This window comes from Barbatula barbatula, assembly GCF_947034865.1.
Source record: "Barbatula barbatula genome assembly, chromosome: 13".
Classification (NCBI taxonomy): Eukaryota; Metazoa; Chordata; class Actinopteri; order Cypriniformes; family Nemacheilidae; genus Barbatula; species Barbatula barbatula.
Window position 1 is genome coordinate 16,411,690 of NC_136776.1, and position 13,917 is coordinate 16,425,606.

General features: G+C 40.4%; 1 protein-coding gene across 1 annotated transcript in view; it reads left to right on the forward strand.

The window, feature by feature from the left end:
- The window catches only part of dennd1b (DENN/MADD domain containing 1B), a 77,475-nt gene extending 64,619 nt beyond the window's left edge, over nucleotides 1-12,856 (forward strand). Inside the window, exons 16-22 of the mRNA XM_079471772.1 lie at nucleotides 393-433; nucleotides 1,326-1,364; nucleotides 2,248-2,304; nucleotides 3,086-3,172; nucleotides 8,401-8,480; nucleotides 8,656-8,869; nucleotides 9,340-12,856. Of these exons, the coding sequence (XP_079327898.1) occupies nucleotides 393-433; nucleotides 1,326-1,364; nucleotides 2,248-2,304; nucleotides 3,086-3,172; nucleotides 8,401-8,480; nucleotides 8,656-8,869; nucleotides 9,340-9,951 (1,130 nt within the window). The 3' untranslated portion in view covers nucleotides 9,952-12,856. The remainder of the gene's footprint in view (nucleotides 1-392; nucleotides 434-1,325; nucleotides 1,365-2,247; nucleotides 2,305-3,085; nucleotides 3,173-8,400; nucleotides 8,481-8,655; nucleotides 8,870-9,339) is intronic.
- Nucleotides 12,857-13,917: the final 1,061 nt, after the last annotated feature.

Consider the following 13,917-nt stretch of genomic DNA (forward strand, 5'->3'; position numbering starts at 1 on the left):
CCTCTCAATCTTTCAATGAGAGGAACAAAAACAGCACGCACGCACAGACCACTTTTTCCCTTTGAGCTTGAGAATTAGCTAGGTTTACAAATGTAACGTTTAAATGGATGCTTGAGCCGAAAATTGAATCTTATTCCAAACCTAAATACATGTGGAACATCAAAAAATGATATTAAAAGACATTGTGTCTCTGGTTTACATTATAAAAACAATATTTGCAATATTTTAACAATGATGGCGAGTAAATGATGAGGGATTGTTTCCTTAAATAAACAAAGTGGAGTCTGAGGGATTTCTGTATAATCGCATCAAAGTCTTATGTCACTTTATATAATAAATGTATTTTATTCCGAGTTTGATGTTAACCCCCCTTGCGCACCACTGCTTTTCAGGTAATTCAAGATCTTATCAACAGTGGATTCACAGCAAGATGGTAAGCAGCAGGCAGTTCATTTTTCTTCGTAACATTAATGTTAATTTCAGCAGAATAATTAAACCCCAAGCACTCGAGCACGTTTATTATTTCCTGCCGGTTGCAAATGACGAAACTCATCCAGCTGAGCGAATGGCATAAAGACGCAAAGCCATGGAAGATGGTGAAAACTGTGGCGTGGGACAGTTAAGATGTTGAGACGGCTTGATGTGATGTGACAGCCAGTCATCGGAGATGACACAAGACTTCTGGCAGGAAACACAGCCATTACTCGATAGATTGAACAAAAGAAAAGCCCTCTCTCTCCACTGTCTTTTCACCTTTCTCCTCGTTGCCTCTCGCGCCTTTTCTGCCTGTCTCTTTGCTCACGCTGTCTTCCATCCTTCAGCTTGAGTTGAATTGGTTCTCTGGAGTGCCTTTTCAAACAGTTCTGTGTAAAGTTCGGACTTTTGTATTGACACCATTCCAAAAGACCTGGTCTTACGGATGTCAGTTAGGTCGAGGGTTTGGGACGTGAAGTTGTTTCTGAGATTTGAAGCATTTGCCTTGGGGCTGATCTGTTAAAGACCTATGTTACCTGAGGGATGCCAGACTAGACGAAATCAAACTAGAACATTGTTCAAGCGATGCTGAGATTGACCAACATGGCACTCAGAGCTGTTTATGAGTTTTGTTTAAGGGCAAGGCGTTTCTCGAATGCTTGGGGCCAAAGAGACATTTTGGTTTGAGAAAGAAGGTGTTTATTTAGTCGCTAATGATTTGTGACAATAAATGGGTTGCGAGGTGTGAATTTATTGTGCGGACGATTCATTGGCCAAAACTGTTGTGTGGAATGCTGGCACTTTTTCAGGAAACTCGTATGTTCTCACCAAACGTGTTTTCTTTTGCGCAGAGGCAGAGGGCGAAACCAGTTGTGAAAAACCTTCAGATGGTGAGTTCACAGTTTAATGGAAATGTCCTTTGACACAGGACTTGTGTGTCTCTATGTTTGCTGGAAGCATATTCAAGATCGTGTTACTGAGGTGTATCAAGAAATATGTTTGCATTTACATGAGCAGGATTATTCCGATTTTTCATTTTTCTTCAAAAAAAGAATAATATTTTTATATTAGTTACTAGGATTGTAAAAACAATGCTGTGCATTTTGCATATTAAATGTATTTGGGTCGTGTAGACTTTATTCAAAATATGAACTTTAGACTGTTTCAGCTAGAAGAACAATAACAAATGTTATGTGGCCCAAACTTAACTTGCGGTACACCTCTGCAAAGAATCAATTTAATCAACTGTGGAGAGGTTTAAATTAAATACTTGATACAAAACATTAATATACAATAAAATATGAATAGCATTCATTTTACCATGGTGAAATCTATTTTACAGATTTTCCCACAAAAAAAAGGTTTAGCAGTTTCTCAAGCTATTTGCTAAGTGGATTACTGTGGAAAAACATAAAAAATGCTATGCAATAAATGGCAATTTCAGACACTTGAAGCCTTTCCAGAAGACAAATGCAAGAGAATCTGCTGTTTCTATATAAAGACCACTTTCGATGACATAAACAACACTGGTCAAGAAGTTGATTCAGTTTTTAAACACTTCACTTAAAAAATGAAACTGAATGCACTGCTGGACCAGTTGCGAAGTGGTCTATACAAAATAAATGATGTGGATGTAAGTGTGATCAGTATGTGTGATGGTCTTCCTCATGGACACACCAGTTCAAATGTATAAAATATTGAGTAGTTTGTTTTTCACCCAGATCATGCTTCAAAACAGCTGAGTAGCTTTTCTCTCTCTCTTTCGTTTGAAAGGCCAAAGATCACGCGAAACGGAAAATACGTGACATGAAGGACAAGATCACCCAAAAGGTAAATATTCAGATTTTGATCTCTTTCACGCGCATGCTAACTCTGGCTCCGTCTCGCACCCTAGCAAACCGACTACCTGGACAGCAAGATGCCCAAAAATGTTGTCTTGGTTTATGGTAATGTTGTGTAGGCTTGCTGCGTTTGGAGCCTCTCTTACGCAGACACTGTTTAAGATGGATCAACTGACTTCACCCATGGCTCGCGCTGAGGGTTTTAAACGGCTTGTGAAACCTGCTCAGCGCTTTGTTCAGGAGTGTACGTTTCTAACAAGTGTGCCTCTGGCAAAAGACTGTCACGTCAACCCCACCTTTCATATTTTTGCATATTTCATCAGCGAGCGAGTGATTTCTTCAAAGCTAATGTAACAAGATGTATGTTTCCATAACACTGATGGCTTTGATAAGGCAATCGTGGTGTGAACTGTCATGAGCTGGGAAAAGCAATCCAGAGGAGACCAGACCTCGCGAGGTTGATACGCAGCATGTTACTGCTGTCTGCTTTAGCTCAAAACAGATTGAAACAAGACAGATAAGTCACGATTTTGTGTGAGTCAGGATAAATAAAAAGGGCGTTTGCTGCGGTACAGGACGAATATGAATGCAGAACGCTCAAATATGTACTGAACAGGACTGTAATGTAAAGTGCTTCAATATAGGAGAAATAATTCAGAGATCTCATCTGTAATTTATTATTTTAAATGTGGAGCGTTTATTTTAGCGTACATAAATATAGTTCATTTTCACGTTGTCTTTTAATTCCGTCTCTTTATCTTACTTCGCAGGACGCTGAAGAAGAGGAAAGCCCATACCGGCCTGGTTCTCCCACCAGCACTAAAAGCCTCTCCCCCAGGAGGCTTCAGAAGAGAGCGGTGAGCATGTTCACACACACACACAGGCGTTTTAAAGGGTTCACGGACAGTCCGCTTCCTGAAAGAAGCGCCCATTTGCACACCAGTAAGTCGGAGTCGACGTGGGGCAGGTTGATTGACAGCTGTGGCTAAACAGGCGAGTGAAGTGTGTGTCTTGCGTGTGAGAGTCAGTGATGTGTTGCCAAGCCCAGGCAGGGAAGCGGTGAGACCCCAATAGAACCAGGGGGTGGCCTGGATTCATACGTTTACTGGACTGCCTCCATTTTAAACCGAAATAGGCCGCAAGTATTTGACAAAACCAGAGTCAGTAATGGTGTTTTGCTGCATTACTGACTGTTGTTTGGGCTTATCAGTGCTGTCTTTATGTGTCTTGCACCAGAAATGTAGTTAAGCATGGGTGTTTTCCACCATTTCTTGGGACCTTAACATTAAACAGGATGTTTTTGCTTCTGTAATTCAATCTGTTATGCAGTATGTTAAAATGATAAAAATTCTGTCATTATTTACCATCTTGTCATTTCATAACTGTATGACTTTCTATCTTCCGCAGAACACAAACAAAGATATTTTCAAGAACGCTGATACCTATTCACTTGCATTGGTTTTGTGTCCATACTGTTAAGGTGAATGGGTACCAGTGGTTTTTGGTTACCAACATTCTTCGAAATATCTACGTTTGCTTTTTGCTGAAGAAAGACAGTCATACAGGATTTTAAATGAAAAGAAGGTGAGCAAATGTTGACAGAATTTTAATTTGTACACTGTACAATGTGCTTGTGACATCCCCCAGACATCACTTTTGGCCACTACTGTTGCGCAACAATGTTCAGACTTTTAACTGGTGCTTTATAGATTTTTCTCTGACTTATGTCACCGTGGCTCATGTTGGCGCTTGTGCTCTAAACCGCTCTGACAGTTTTTCAAAGTTCCAGAAGTAAACGTCCACAAGAATGTAACACAAACAAGCTGCACGCCTGCGATTTCACTTTGCTTTGGGATTTTGCATAAAATGTTTCTTTTCCAACTGTGTTTAAACAGATGCTTGCCTACCAGTCAAACACACACTCTCATCAGTTGTCCACCAATATCCCGATGTCCTTCAATGTCCTTTACTTTACATCTACTGTCTACATGAAGGATTCCAACAACTGGAGCTCAAAAACAAACCCGTTTATCAAATATTCAATGCTGAGCTACATATTGATAAGCCGTAAAAATATCACACTTCCACAGTGAACAGCCAAACCTTGTGCTCTAAATGCTCACACCTCTCCAGGCAAAGTCAGAAGGTCATTGGACGAAACCCACGGCTGGTCTGATCCCTCCTCGCCAGCTTGCCGCTGTGACCGGCGACGTTTCATTCAGCTCTTAATTAGCGTTACTATTAGCTGAACGCCTGTTGCCGTGGAAGAGGAGAGCGTAATAGGTGGTGTGAAAAGGTGTTGATGGAGGTCATCCAATTAGGGCTTTTCTTAGGGCGACCCCCTCCACCTATCCATCCCTGGGGATGGACACGTACGCATGACACAAAGATTTTCCACACGATCAATGAGGAAATCAATCCGTTTAGCTTTCGCTACTGTCTGACAAAGAACAAAAGAGCATGAGGGGTGACAGCGGGGGTCTTCATGATCAACAACTTAGACACATTTCTGCTGCTGTTCATTAAAAAACACTTCATTTTTTTTAGGGTTGTCAAACGATTAACGTTTAATCGCATCCAAAAACAAAGTTTGTGTTTACATAATAAATGTCTGTGTTCTGTGCATATTAATTTAGCATTTGCACACACATGCACTTATTTAGGAAATATTTAGATATGTATTCGTTTATATTTCCCGGTAATTTCATTTAAATGTTTTTTTATGTTTTATATTTTTCATGTGTCGCGATCAATCGTTTGATAGCCCTATTTTTTTTTTAATAAATAAATATACAGTTGCCTAGTTGGTAACGCGTGACGCTTGCGACCCCAACATCAAAGGTTCGATCGTTTGAATAAAAGCGGTCTGTCTGATGCATAAATATAATTCTGTACGGCAATTTCTAATCTTATTTTGTGAGTTCTACCCACAGCGCATTTTCGCGAGCAACGCAACAAAACTTACAGAAAAGTTGAGCTGTGTTTTTAAACTCTGGTGGCTGGTCGCACTGAATCCATGCAGTGTACAGTATAAGGGGCTGGTTTTCAGGTCAAGCCTGAGGGCCTGTGAAAGCCAGACTGGGTGTCAGTAGCAGGGCCTGGGGCAAAGTAGAGCTGATCTCTCTCTCTCTGGTTATCCCTGCCCACTGAAGCTACGGCTGTGTTTGCGTGTGTGTGAGTGGCACACAGCCTCTGGGGAATGACTCCACACACACTGAGTCTGTGGATGGAGCCAGCAGATGGATCTCCTATAGTCGTGGCCATTTCAGCCCACATTGCATATTAAAGAAACCTAAAAACTCGGCTCATCTTGTGGATAATTTATACAGACTAGCTGCTTCGGTTTATGGGCTTCTGCCTTCATTTACATATCGCTATAAACTCCGACCACTATAAACAAACTTTTTGGTATAGAATGTCACTTTTTTTCAACACGCAGCAGTTCCTGGTTACGAAGTAAAAAATCATTAAAGTCATCCAGAAGATTGCATTTAATAATAGCATTAAGTATTTATTTATTAATCCATTCAACTTTTTAAAGAATCGGAAAATCTTTATTGAAATGTTTCTAATAATCTCAAATACCGTAATAAGATATTATTGTGCCAACGTATCTGTTTTTTTAAACAAAAAAACCCCAAAACATTTATTTTAAAATATATATTTTTGGACCAAATAATGAAGGAAAAGCAACAGAAATGTTATTTCCTATATAATGTTTTGCTATTTAGATGTCATTAAATGTAGTTGTTTTAAACTTGTTCTAAATAAATCTCTGTTGCTTTATGTGTGTATGGACTGATGTGTGTGTGTGTGAGAGAGAGGTCCCTGTGAAAGCGTGTGGGTCCAGGGGACTGCCAGCATCGTGATGGATTCATAGGGTGTCAGAAAACATCGACGTACCAGAGAAAGAGAGAAAGCGCTTTTGGCTAGCGGACGTTTCGCTGAGAATGGAAAGATCCCTCACATCTGCATGGCGACGATGAGAATAGAGATGCAAAGCTGGCAGATGAGACGCATACGCAACAAACTCTTTTTAGCTGTAACCAAAGTGCCACCTACTGGATATTTCTCAATGTCACACACACACACACACGCTTTGCTTTCCCACTTTGTGATATTTCCCACAGTTACTTTTAGCCTGAGCCAGTTGGAGAGTCTTTTCCTAAGAAGAGGTCCTGGGCTTTGTTTAAAGGGGAACTGCTTGAATATCTCAGCAGACGTTGGCTTAAGTTTTGGCTCGGAGGCGCAGTTTTGTTTGCATTTTCCAGGCAGATCTTCTCTTTCCATACCCCGCCAAGCGCATGAGATCAGTGGCAGCTCTGAACCAGCGTATGAAATGTATGAAAACGCCAGCCCGGCTATTAAAGCCACGAGGCGATTGGCTGCAATGTAAAGCCTGGTTGCCGCCGCTTACAACTTGGCCACGCTGGAAGCAAAGCAGGATTTTCTCTTAAAATGCCCTTCACTAGATGGCCTGCCCTGACAAGAGAGATGAAGTTTTAATGGTTTTAGAGTCCGGCATCCCTTTGACTGAAGGCCCGAGCTCATTTTCCATGTGGATTTAAACATGCAGTTTATGGAGCAGACATTGACCTGTGGCAGCTCAATATGTCCGCGCTGATTTAAAGTACAGAGAAAAGATCCAAACAGGCGCTCGCGTGCTTTGTTTGACAAATCGGTGGTTTTGGCGATGTCTCTGAACAATTGCTTGAAAATTTGTTTCTGTTTTTGGCCACTGTGTGTGTGTTTAGTGTCTTTCTTTGGAAAGTATGAATGGAGATAATCTTGTTTTGTTTTTGCAAGGGCATCTGTTCTGGTAAAGTTTAGGGCTGAGACTTCTCAGACTTCCCAGAATGCTTTGCAGTGTCAAATTGTGTATTTAGAGGTGCTCGCTAATACTCTGGAAGTTCGGTTGACGACATTCTTCCAAATATCCTGTGTATGGACGGACATTTCTCAAAATACATCTATTGTGTTCCACTGAAAAAAAGAGTCACAAAGGTTTTAAATGACATTATGGTAAATAAAGGATGGACGCAATTACAATTCTAGCATGAACCATTGATTTAAATACACACGCATATGTGTTAAAAGAGAAAGTTTCTTCTTTTGTTGTTCTGCTTTATATTTAAAATGCAGGCCTGCTGTTGCCATTCAAAGGGCTCACCTTGTTTTAATAAACACCTCCGCTCATAGAAAGCGAGAGAGAGGCCGATGTACGACCAGCACGCTCTGCTTTCCGACTCGAGGGGCGAAATAACTACAAACCGTGTTGCAGGGCAAACCTACACGCACACACCCGCCTCCAACACCAAATGAATGTGACACAGTTCCGCAGGTGCATCCAACCCCTTCACTTATGGCGAAGTGGCTCGCCGGCCAGATTTATGACCCTGACACAGAAATCCATTAAAGCCTTTTGGAGGATTCAAGGCCTGAACCCCCAGTAATCGCTTTCATTATAGCTGGCGGCTACTAGCGAGGGGTAATCAGTACCCAACATGTGTTCCTGTTTATTCCGATGGCAAGAGTCTGAAGTGTTCGCTACACGCATCTCTTAGTTATTTTTATGGACGGCGTGGCCGTTAACCCATTCGGCAAGCACCCATACCCAGAATTCACAAATATCTCAAGACTACCTGGTAAAAAAACGCTTGAGATTGACCACTCGAATCGATGATTGTCCATCCGGTTGAGTTAGCCAAACAGCCGGACACAGAGGGCCCATTTAAAAGCTTCATTTTAGTAGCTCGCTTTGATAATGTGGCAAACGCCAGTTTATGGGCCACTTTAGCGAGTGGCGGCACGTCGGCGTGCACGTGTACGCGTCAGGAAAGGCTAGTTAAGGGTGAACTCAAACGCCTGGAGCCTCAGCTTGAAGCTGCATCCTATAACGCTTCAATTCTCTAATTTGCCAATGAAACGAGTTGCACAGGTGTGTTATAAAAGCCAAGGGATTAGCAGAGGGAGCACCTACGCCGGGACGGGAACTCTAATGACCACAGAACGCTTTCAGACTTTCATTTAGCATTTTACAGTTTGTGCTGCTCTTAGGTTTTAATATGTTGATCTTCTGTTTCAGCATCACAATCTACAATCATCCCCGCAAATGAGCCTCGGCTATACAGACCATTACAACAACAATGACGACACAGCCAGCAGGTAAGGGATTATGTTGATGTTAACGTCCAGTTTAATTTACAAATAGTGTGAACGCTTTATGTTTGGTGTAAACGTAAGTTATTGATGTCATTTGTAAATGCAACACTGCCCTCTGGTGCTTAATTTTCTCACTTGGCTCTTGAGTTAATAACTGTGTGTGTGTTCGTGTGAGCAGGATATCCTCCGAGGACAGCGGCGGGGTGCCGTCGTACAACGAAGACAGCGAGGATTCTGAATTTGAGCCCGACGTGGGCCAGAAGGGCCAGATGAACCTGCTGGAGGAGATTTTGGATTCTCTCAGCACGTCTCACATAGAGCAGGGACGGCTCTCGGCAGCCAAGAGCCTGGACTTCTTCAGATCCGTCGAAGACCTTGAGTACACTCCCATGGTGAGGGCTTCTTCTCAAACTGGTGGTCTTTAAGAGACAGTTCACCCAAAAATGACAATCTGCATCATTTACTCACCCTCGAGTTGATCCAAATCTGTATAAATGTCTTTGTTCTCGTGAACACAGAGGAAGATATTTGGAAGTATGCTTATAACCAAACAATTATTGGCCACCATTGACTACCATAATAGGAAAAATGACATTGGTAGTCAAGTGTCCCAGAACTGTTTGCCTTCCTACGTTCTTCAAAATCTTCTTTTGTGTTCAACAGAAAAAAGACATTTATATAAAATATTTTCCTACTATGGTAGTAACAGTTCTGTGTCACCATTGACTACCATAGTAGAATCACTTTGCTCTTTTGTTTTTCACATTCTTTAAAATATCTTTCTTGGTGTTCAGCCCATTCATACTTCGGTTCGGTTTTCCCTATTTTTCTAAATGCCTGACCGTTTCTGTATTCTCTTCAGAAAAACTGCAAAGGAAGCAGTTCTGTTGATGTCGGTTGCGAAGTCGGAAACGGTGATCAAGGTGAGTGGAACATGGGTCAGGACGACAGCGCCGTGAACGGTAAACATCTCCCACCCTCGCCCCGACGCCAATCCAGCTCACGTTCCCTACCCATCCATCCTCCCTTTTATAACAACCTACCCACCGAAGAGTCCTCTGACCAGGCTCTGAGGCACTCTCTCCCGGACGTACCCACAATTGAACTCTCTAAACCTTCTGAGACAAACACCACATGCTATCTTACTCTCACCGAGTCCACATGTAACGCCCAACTCACCTCCGACCACCAGCGTCCTGCAGCTTGCTGCCTCTCGCGGCAGAAGGTCTTCTCTAGAAAGAGACCTCAACAGGACCTGCAGCGGACGGCGAGACCCAGCGGCGGGCAGCCTTCCACTCGCGTACCATGGGAGATGGAAAAAGAGCAGATCGCTGGAGAGGTCAAACAGGAAGAGGAGATTGAGGAAAAAGGCTTGCTGGAGGAAATCGAATCGATGTGTCGGCTCAGCATGGCCATTACAAGTAACCCGGAGTTCACACAGTTTCATAAAAACACCAGCTCAGACAAATCCTGAAAATATCACCGAACACTCACACGTGACCTCTCCCGGTTCTTATTGACGCTCTTGTACGACTTCACACCAGCACTGGGTTTGCATGAAGTATGAGGTTCTTTCAAGTGTTTTTGTAGTCGCTGTGAATAGATGATACTCTTCTTTTCACATCTCGCAAAAGGAACATATGGAAGGAAAATCTGAAGGTTCAAAGGGATCACAATATTTGTCGTACAGTAGTTATATTTATTGTAGCTGTATTTCAATTTCAAATACAACGCCAATGATTTGCACTTGAATGTGGAGAGTCACGAATCAGATCTATTTAGATATCACTGTGGATGAGGGCAGACGTCCATCTTTATATATTTTACTAAATCGTACGAAAGTGTTTAAATAGAGAACTAATTTCAGCTAATATATGATGCCTTAAACCATTTTTATTTCATTTTCTTCTCCACGCTGTTTTTCAGACTGTAGCTGGCTAGCTTGCTATTATCACTACTTGCACGCAATGCGTCTTAATGAGACATTTATGCAGGACAACTGGTTCTTCATTTGCATTTGGGTAATGAGTATATTTTTTTAAATGCTATTTTTCCAAAAGCCTCAGGTTCGAGATAGAAATGAATTTAGTTTTTGCTTCACTATAGGCCGTAGTGGCAGACGTAATAATACTTAATGAAATCCCATTTACTAACATGGTTAAGTCTAATGGCCTTCAAATCGACAGCCAAAGTGTATTAAAGTTCCTGAAGTGTTTATGTTCGAACCTTGACATTTCTTGGGCTGCCCTGTGGAAAGGGGAAAACCTGTTACTAATAAAATATTTAAAAATCCTTCTACGGTTTAGTACCAAGTTTAATCTGTGGCCTAAAACTTAAGTACGTGAACGCCAGAGCTTACAAACTTTGCAACTGCGTTGTTGCATTGTGTCAGTTTGTGCGCAGGGAAACTGAGTTTCGGGTCATTTTGAAGATCAAACGACTGTGTGCTTACAGTGAATTGGCATTTTATGGTTTTCTGTACTTGCATTGAGTGTATTAAATGTGTCAAGCATGCAAAGATCAATTTTGAGCATCACTTATAAAGGCGCATTTGTGCACCGAACAGGAAGTGGTCATAAGATTCAGTCCTTGTTTCGTCAGTGGCTGATGAAGTGTTTAGACTCTTGAGTGATGTAGCACACAAGCTATTTATTCAGACACTAATAGTTCACTTCACATCTCCTGTGCACACTGCTGTGGTTACTGTATGGTTTTAAAGTGTCCTTTATCTTAAAGCTGAATCCGTTTCAGTCAATTTTGTAACATCTATTTGGCTTCGTGATCCTGTGTGTTGATGTTAACGGTGTAGCTCCAGGTTGACTATACATGCTTAAGCATTTGAACCCATCGAGATCATGTGACTATGCAAATTCCCACCTTTCCGCAACATTGACGTTAGTATTAATAGTGTGTAATACTTCACATGAAACATAAATGCTGTTCATACTGTAACTTACACGCTTACGCTAGTGTGGATATGACACACTAGGAGATGGAAATTCTCAGTGATATTGGTTTTACTGCAAATTTGCCTGAAGTCATTTGTATTTTGGCACGAATAGTCCTTAATGTCCTTAAGACCCGGAGGACATGTAATGATGGAACAAGATATCTCCCTAAATTACAGAATAATATGTAAACCGTCAGCAGCCTGTAGCAATTTATAAAATAGCCCCGCTCCGTATTGAATGCCCCGTTGTCATCAGCTATAGTTGCTGTGACTTTAGCTCTGTTGCAAAGGTTTTAGTTTAGTATTGTGTATAGTGGTTTAGTGACATTAATAAAATATTTTGGGATAAATTGTCAGATTGTTAACATTAAGCTCTAAAAACGGAGTGAACACCGAAGCCTCATATACTTGTGATTTTTGTCCGTTAACTTGTTTTTAGGTACATTGTTGATGCAAGGACCATCAGCCTGCAGCAACCAAAAACAAAGTCTGTTATTTTTCACAAACAAACTGCAGTTTCATTGCATATTAATACAGTTGCATCAGATATTTTTGGTGTTGTAGATTTGGTCTTCAAGTGTGCTCTGTATTTGAATTACTTGATGTTTTTGCCTTTTCGCACTGTGAAGGTACTTAAACACCTTTTCAAAGTGTGAAAACCCTTTTTCTTTGTTGTTCGTAGACATTTTAAAATGAATTTTATTAAGGAATCTGTTGCATTATTTGATATCTGGTCACATTTCACACTGCAGCACTGGAAGTGTTATATTAAAGATGAACCGCAGCTGTTTCAGTTTAGCTGAACACTACTTAAAACAAGGTAGTAGCCACAGAAAAGAGATTCAATAGAAAGTGTTCTGTACACTGTTGAACTGCTGTAAAGTGCTACGCAAAATCTTTCTTTATCCCGTTTACATATGAACTGGTTCTTGATGTGCATTTTTGTAGTAAAGTTCTGTATTTTTTTGTGTATTAAGAATTTTTTCGAAGATGCATTAGCACACCTCTTGAAGTCTAACATGATGTCAACTTGTATGACCGTGGTACCAGTTTTGTTTTGTAACCTTTTCCATTAGTTGATCTGTTTTTTAGTTTTTTTTGGTACATTTAGTAAATCGTGACGTGCTGTAATCAAATAACTGGATTTTACAACTGATTTTGTTTGGTTTAAAGACAAACTTAACGTTCATTATTTTTCTTGAATGCATACATACTAAAACACAGTGCCATAGTTCTGTGGAGGTTGAAGTGAATGCTTCTCACTGACTATTCTTAAATGGCAGAACCCTTCAGACACAGCCGCATGCTTTCGGTACAGTTGTATACAGTTTTCATGTGTCAAATAGGTCAGTCCAAAGTGTTTTTACAGAACTGTTTTCACTGTGAACCGAAAATAAATGATATAAATGTCTTACAACGTTCACAACTCACCTGGGTTGACTCATTGGGACTGCGGATGAATTTATAACATACGTAAAAATGTAATGTTCTGAATGCTTATTTTCAACCCAAACCATGTAAACCAGTCAGCCTTGTACACGCATACATTAAGTCACATTTATAATAAGGAGCAGGTCATTGAGTTTAACCATTGAACCAAAATCATTTATTTATCAGGGAAAATGGCAACGAATCCACGTTTGTGTCTGCGCTAAACCATGAATGTTGATGTTGGTTTAAATTCAATTTCCTTAACAAATTCTCCTTGTAGTTCACTGAAAGCACAAACACATCATGTATACATAAAGACATCCTAACAGACCTTCACAGCTGTGCCCCGCCCACAGTGAAATAGGTCCAAATACACCATGGCATCGTTCAGAATGTTTAAATAAAACAGCTAAAACATTTTTTCAATGTTAAATACTATATAATACTAATTTAAAATCTTGTTTCCTATTCCAACAACGTTGAAGCGCCACTCATTCATTTCCTCTTCGTAAATTGCTTCCCCATTCTTGGAAGTGGGTCTGGATAAAATCATGTTAAATTGCTAAATTAACGTTTCACGTTATTTTATAAACAATAGTCTACTTAAATGTATTTAAACCAAAATGAAACGTCCTTTATTTGGGAGATTGTCCAATCAAAAAATAAAGATCTATAAGACACTTATCTAATACAATAGCTGCCACGTGATCAATAAATAAAGAACTTCAAGTTAAAGTGATAGTTCACCCAAACATGAAAAAATTCTGTCATCATTTCATACCTTTATAAATTATATATTGACACATGAACACAAAGATATTTGGAAGAATGTTAGCAATGTTCTGTGACATCATTAACTCCCATAGTAGGATCAAATAAATGCTCTAGAACCTTTGTGCTCCTAAATTCTTGAAAATATCTCACTTTGTGTTCAACAGAACAACCAAATATAAACAAACGTTCCTACTATGGTAGTGGATGATGTCACAGAACATTGCTAACATTCTTCCAAATATCTTTGTGTTTAACAGAACAAAGAAATGTATTCAGGTTTGAAAC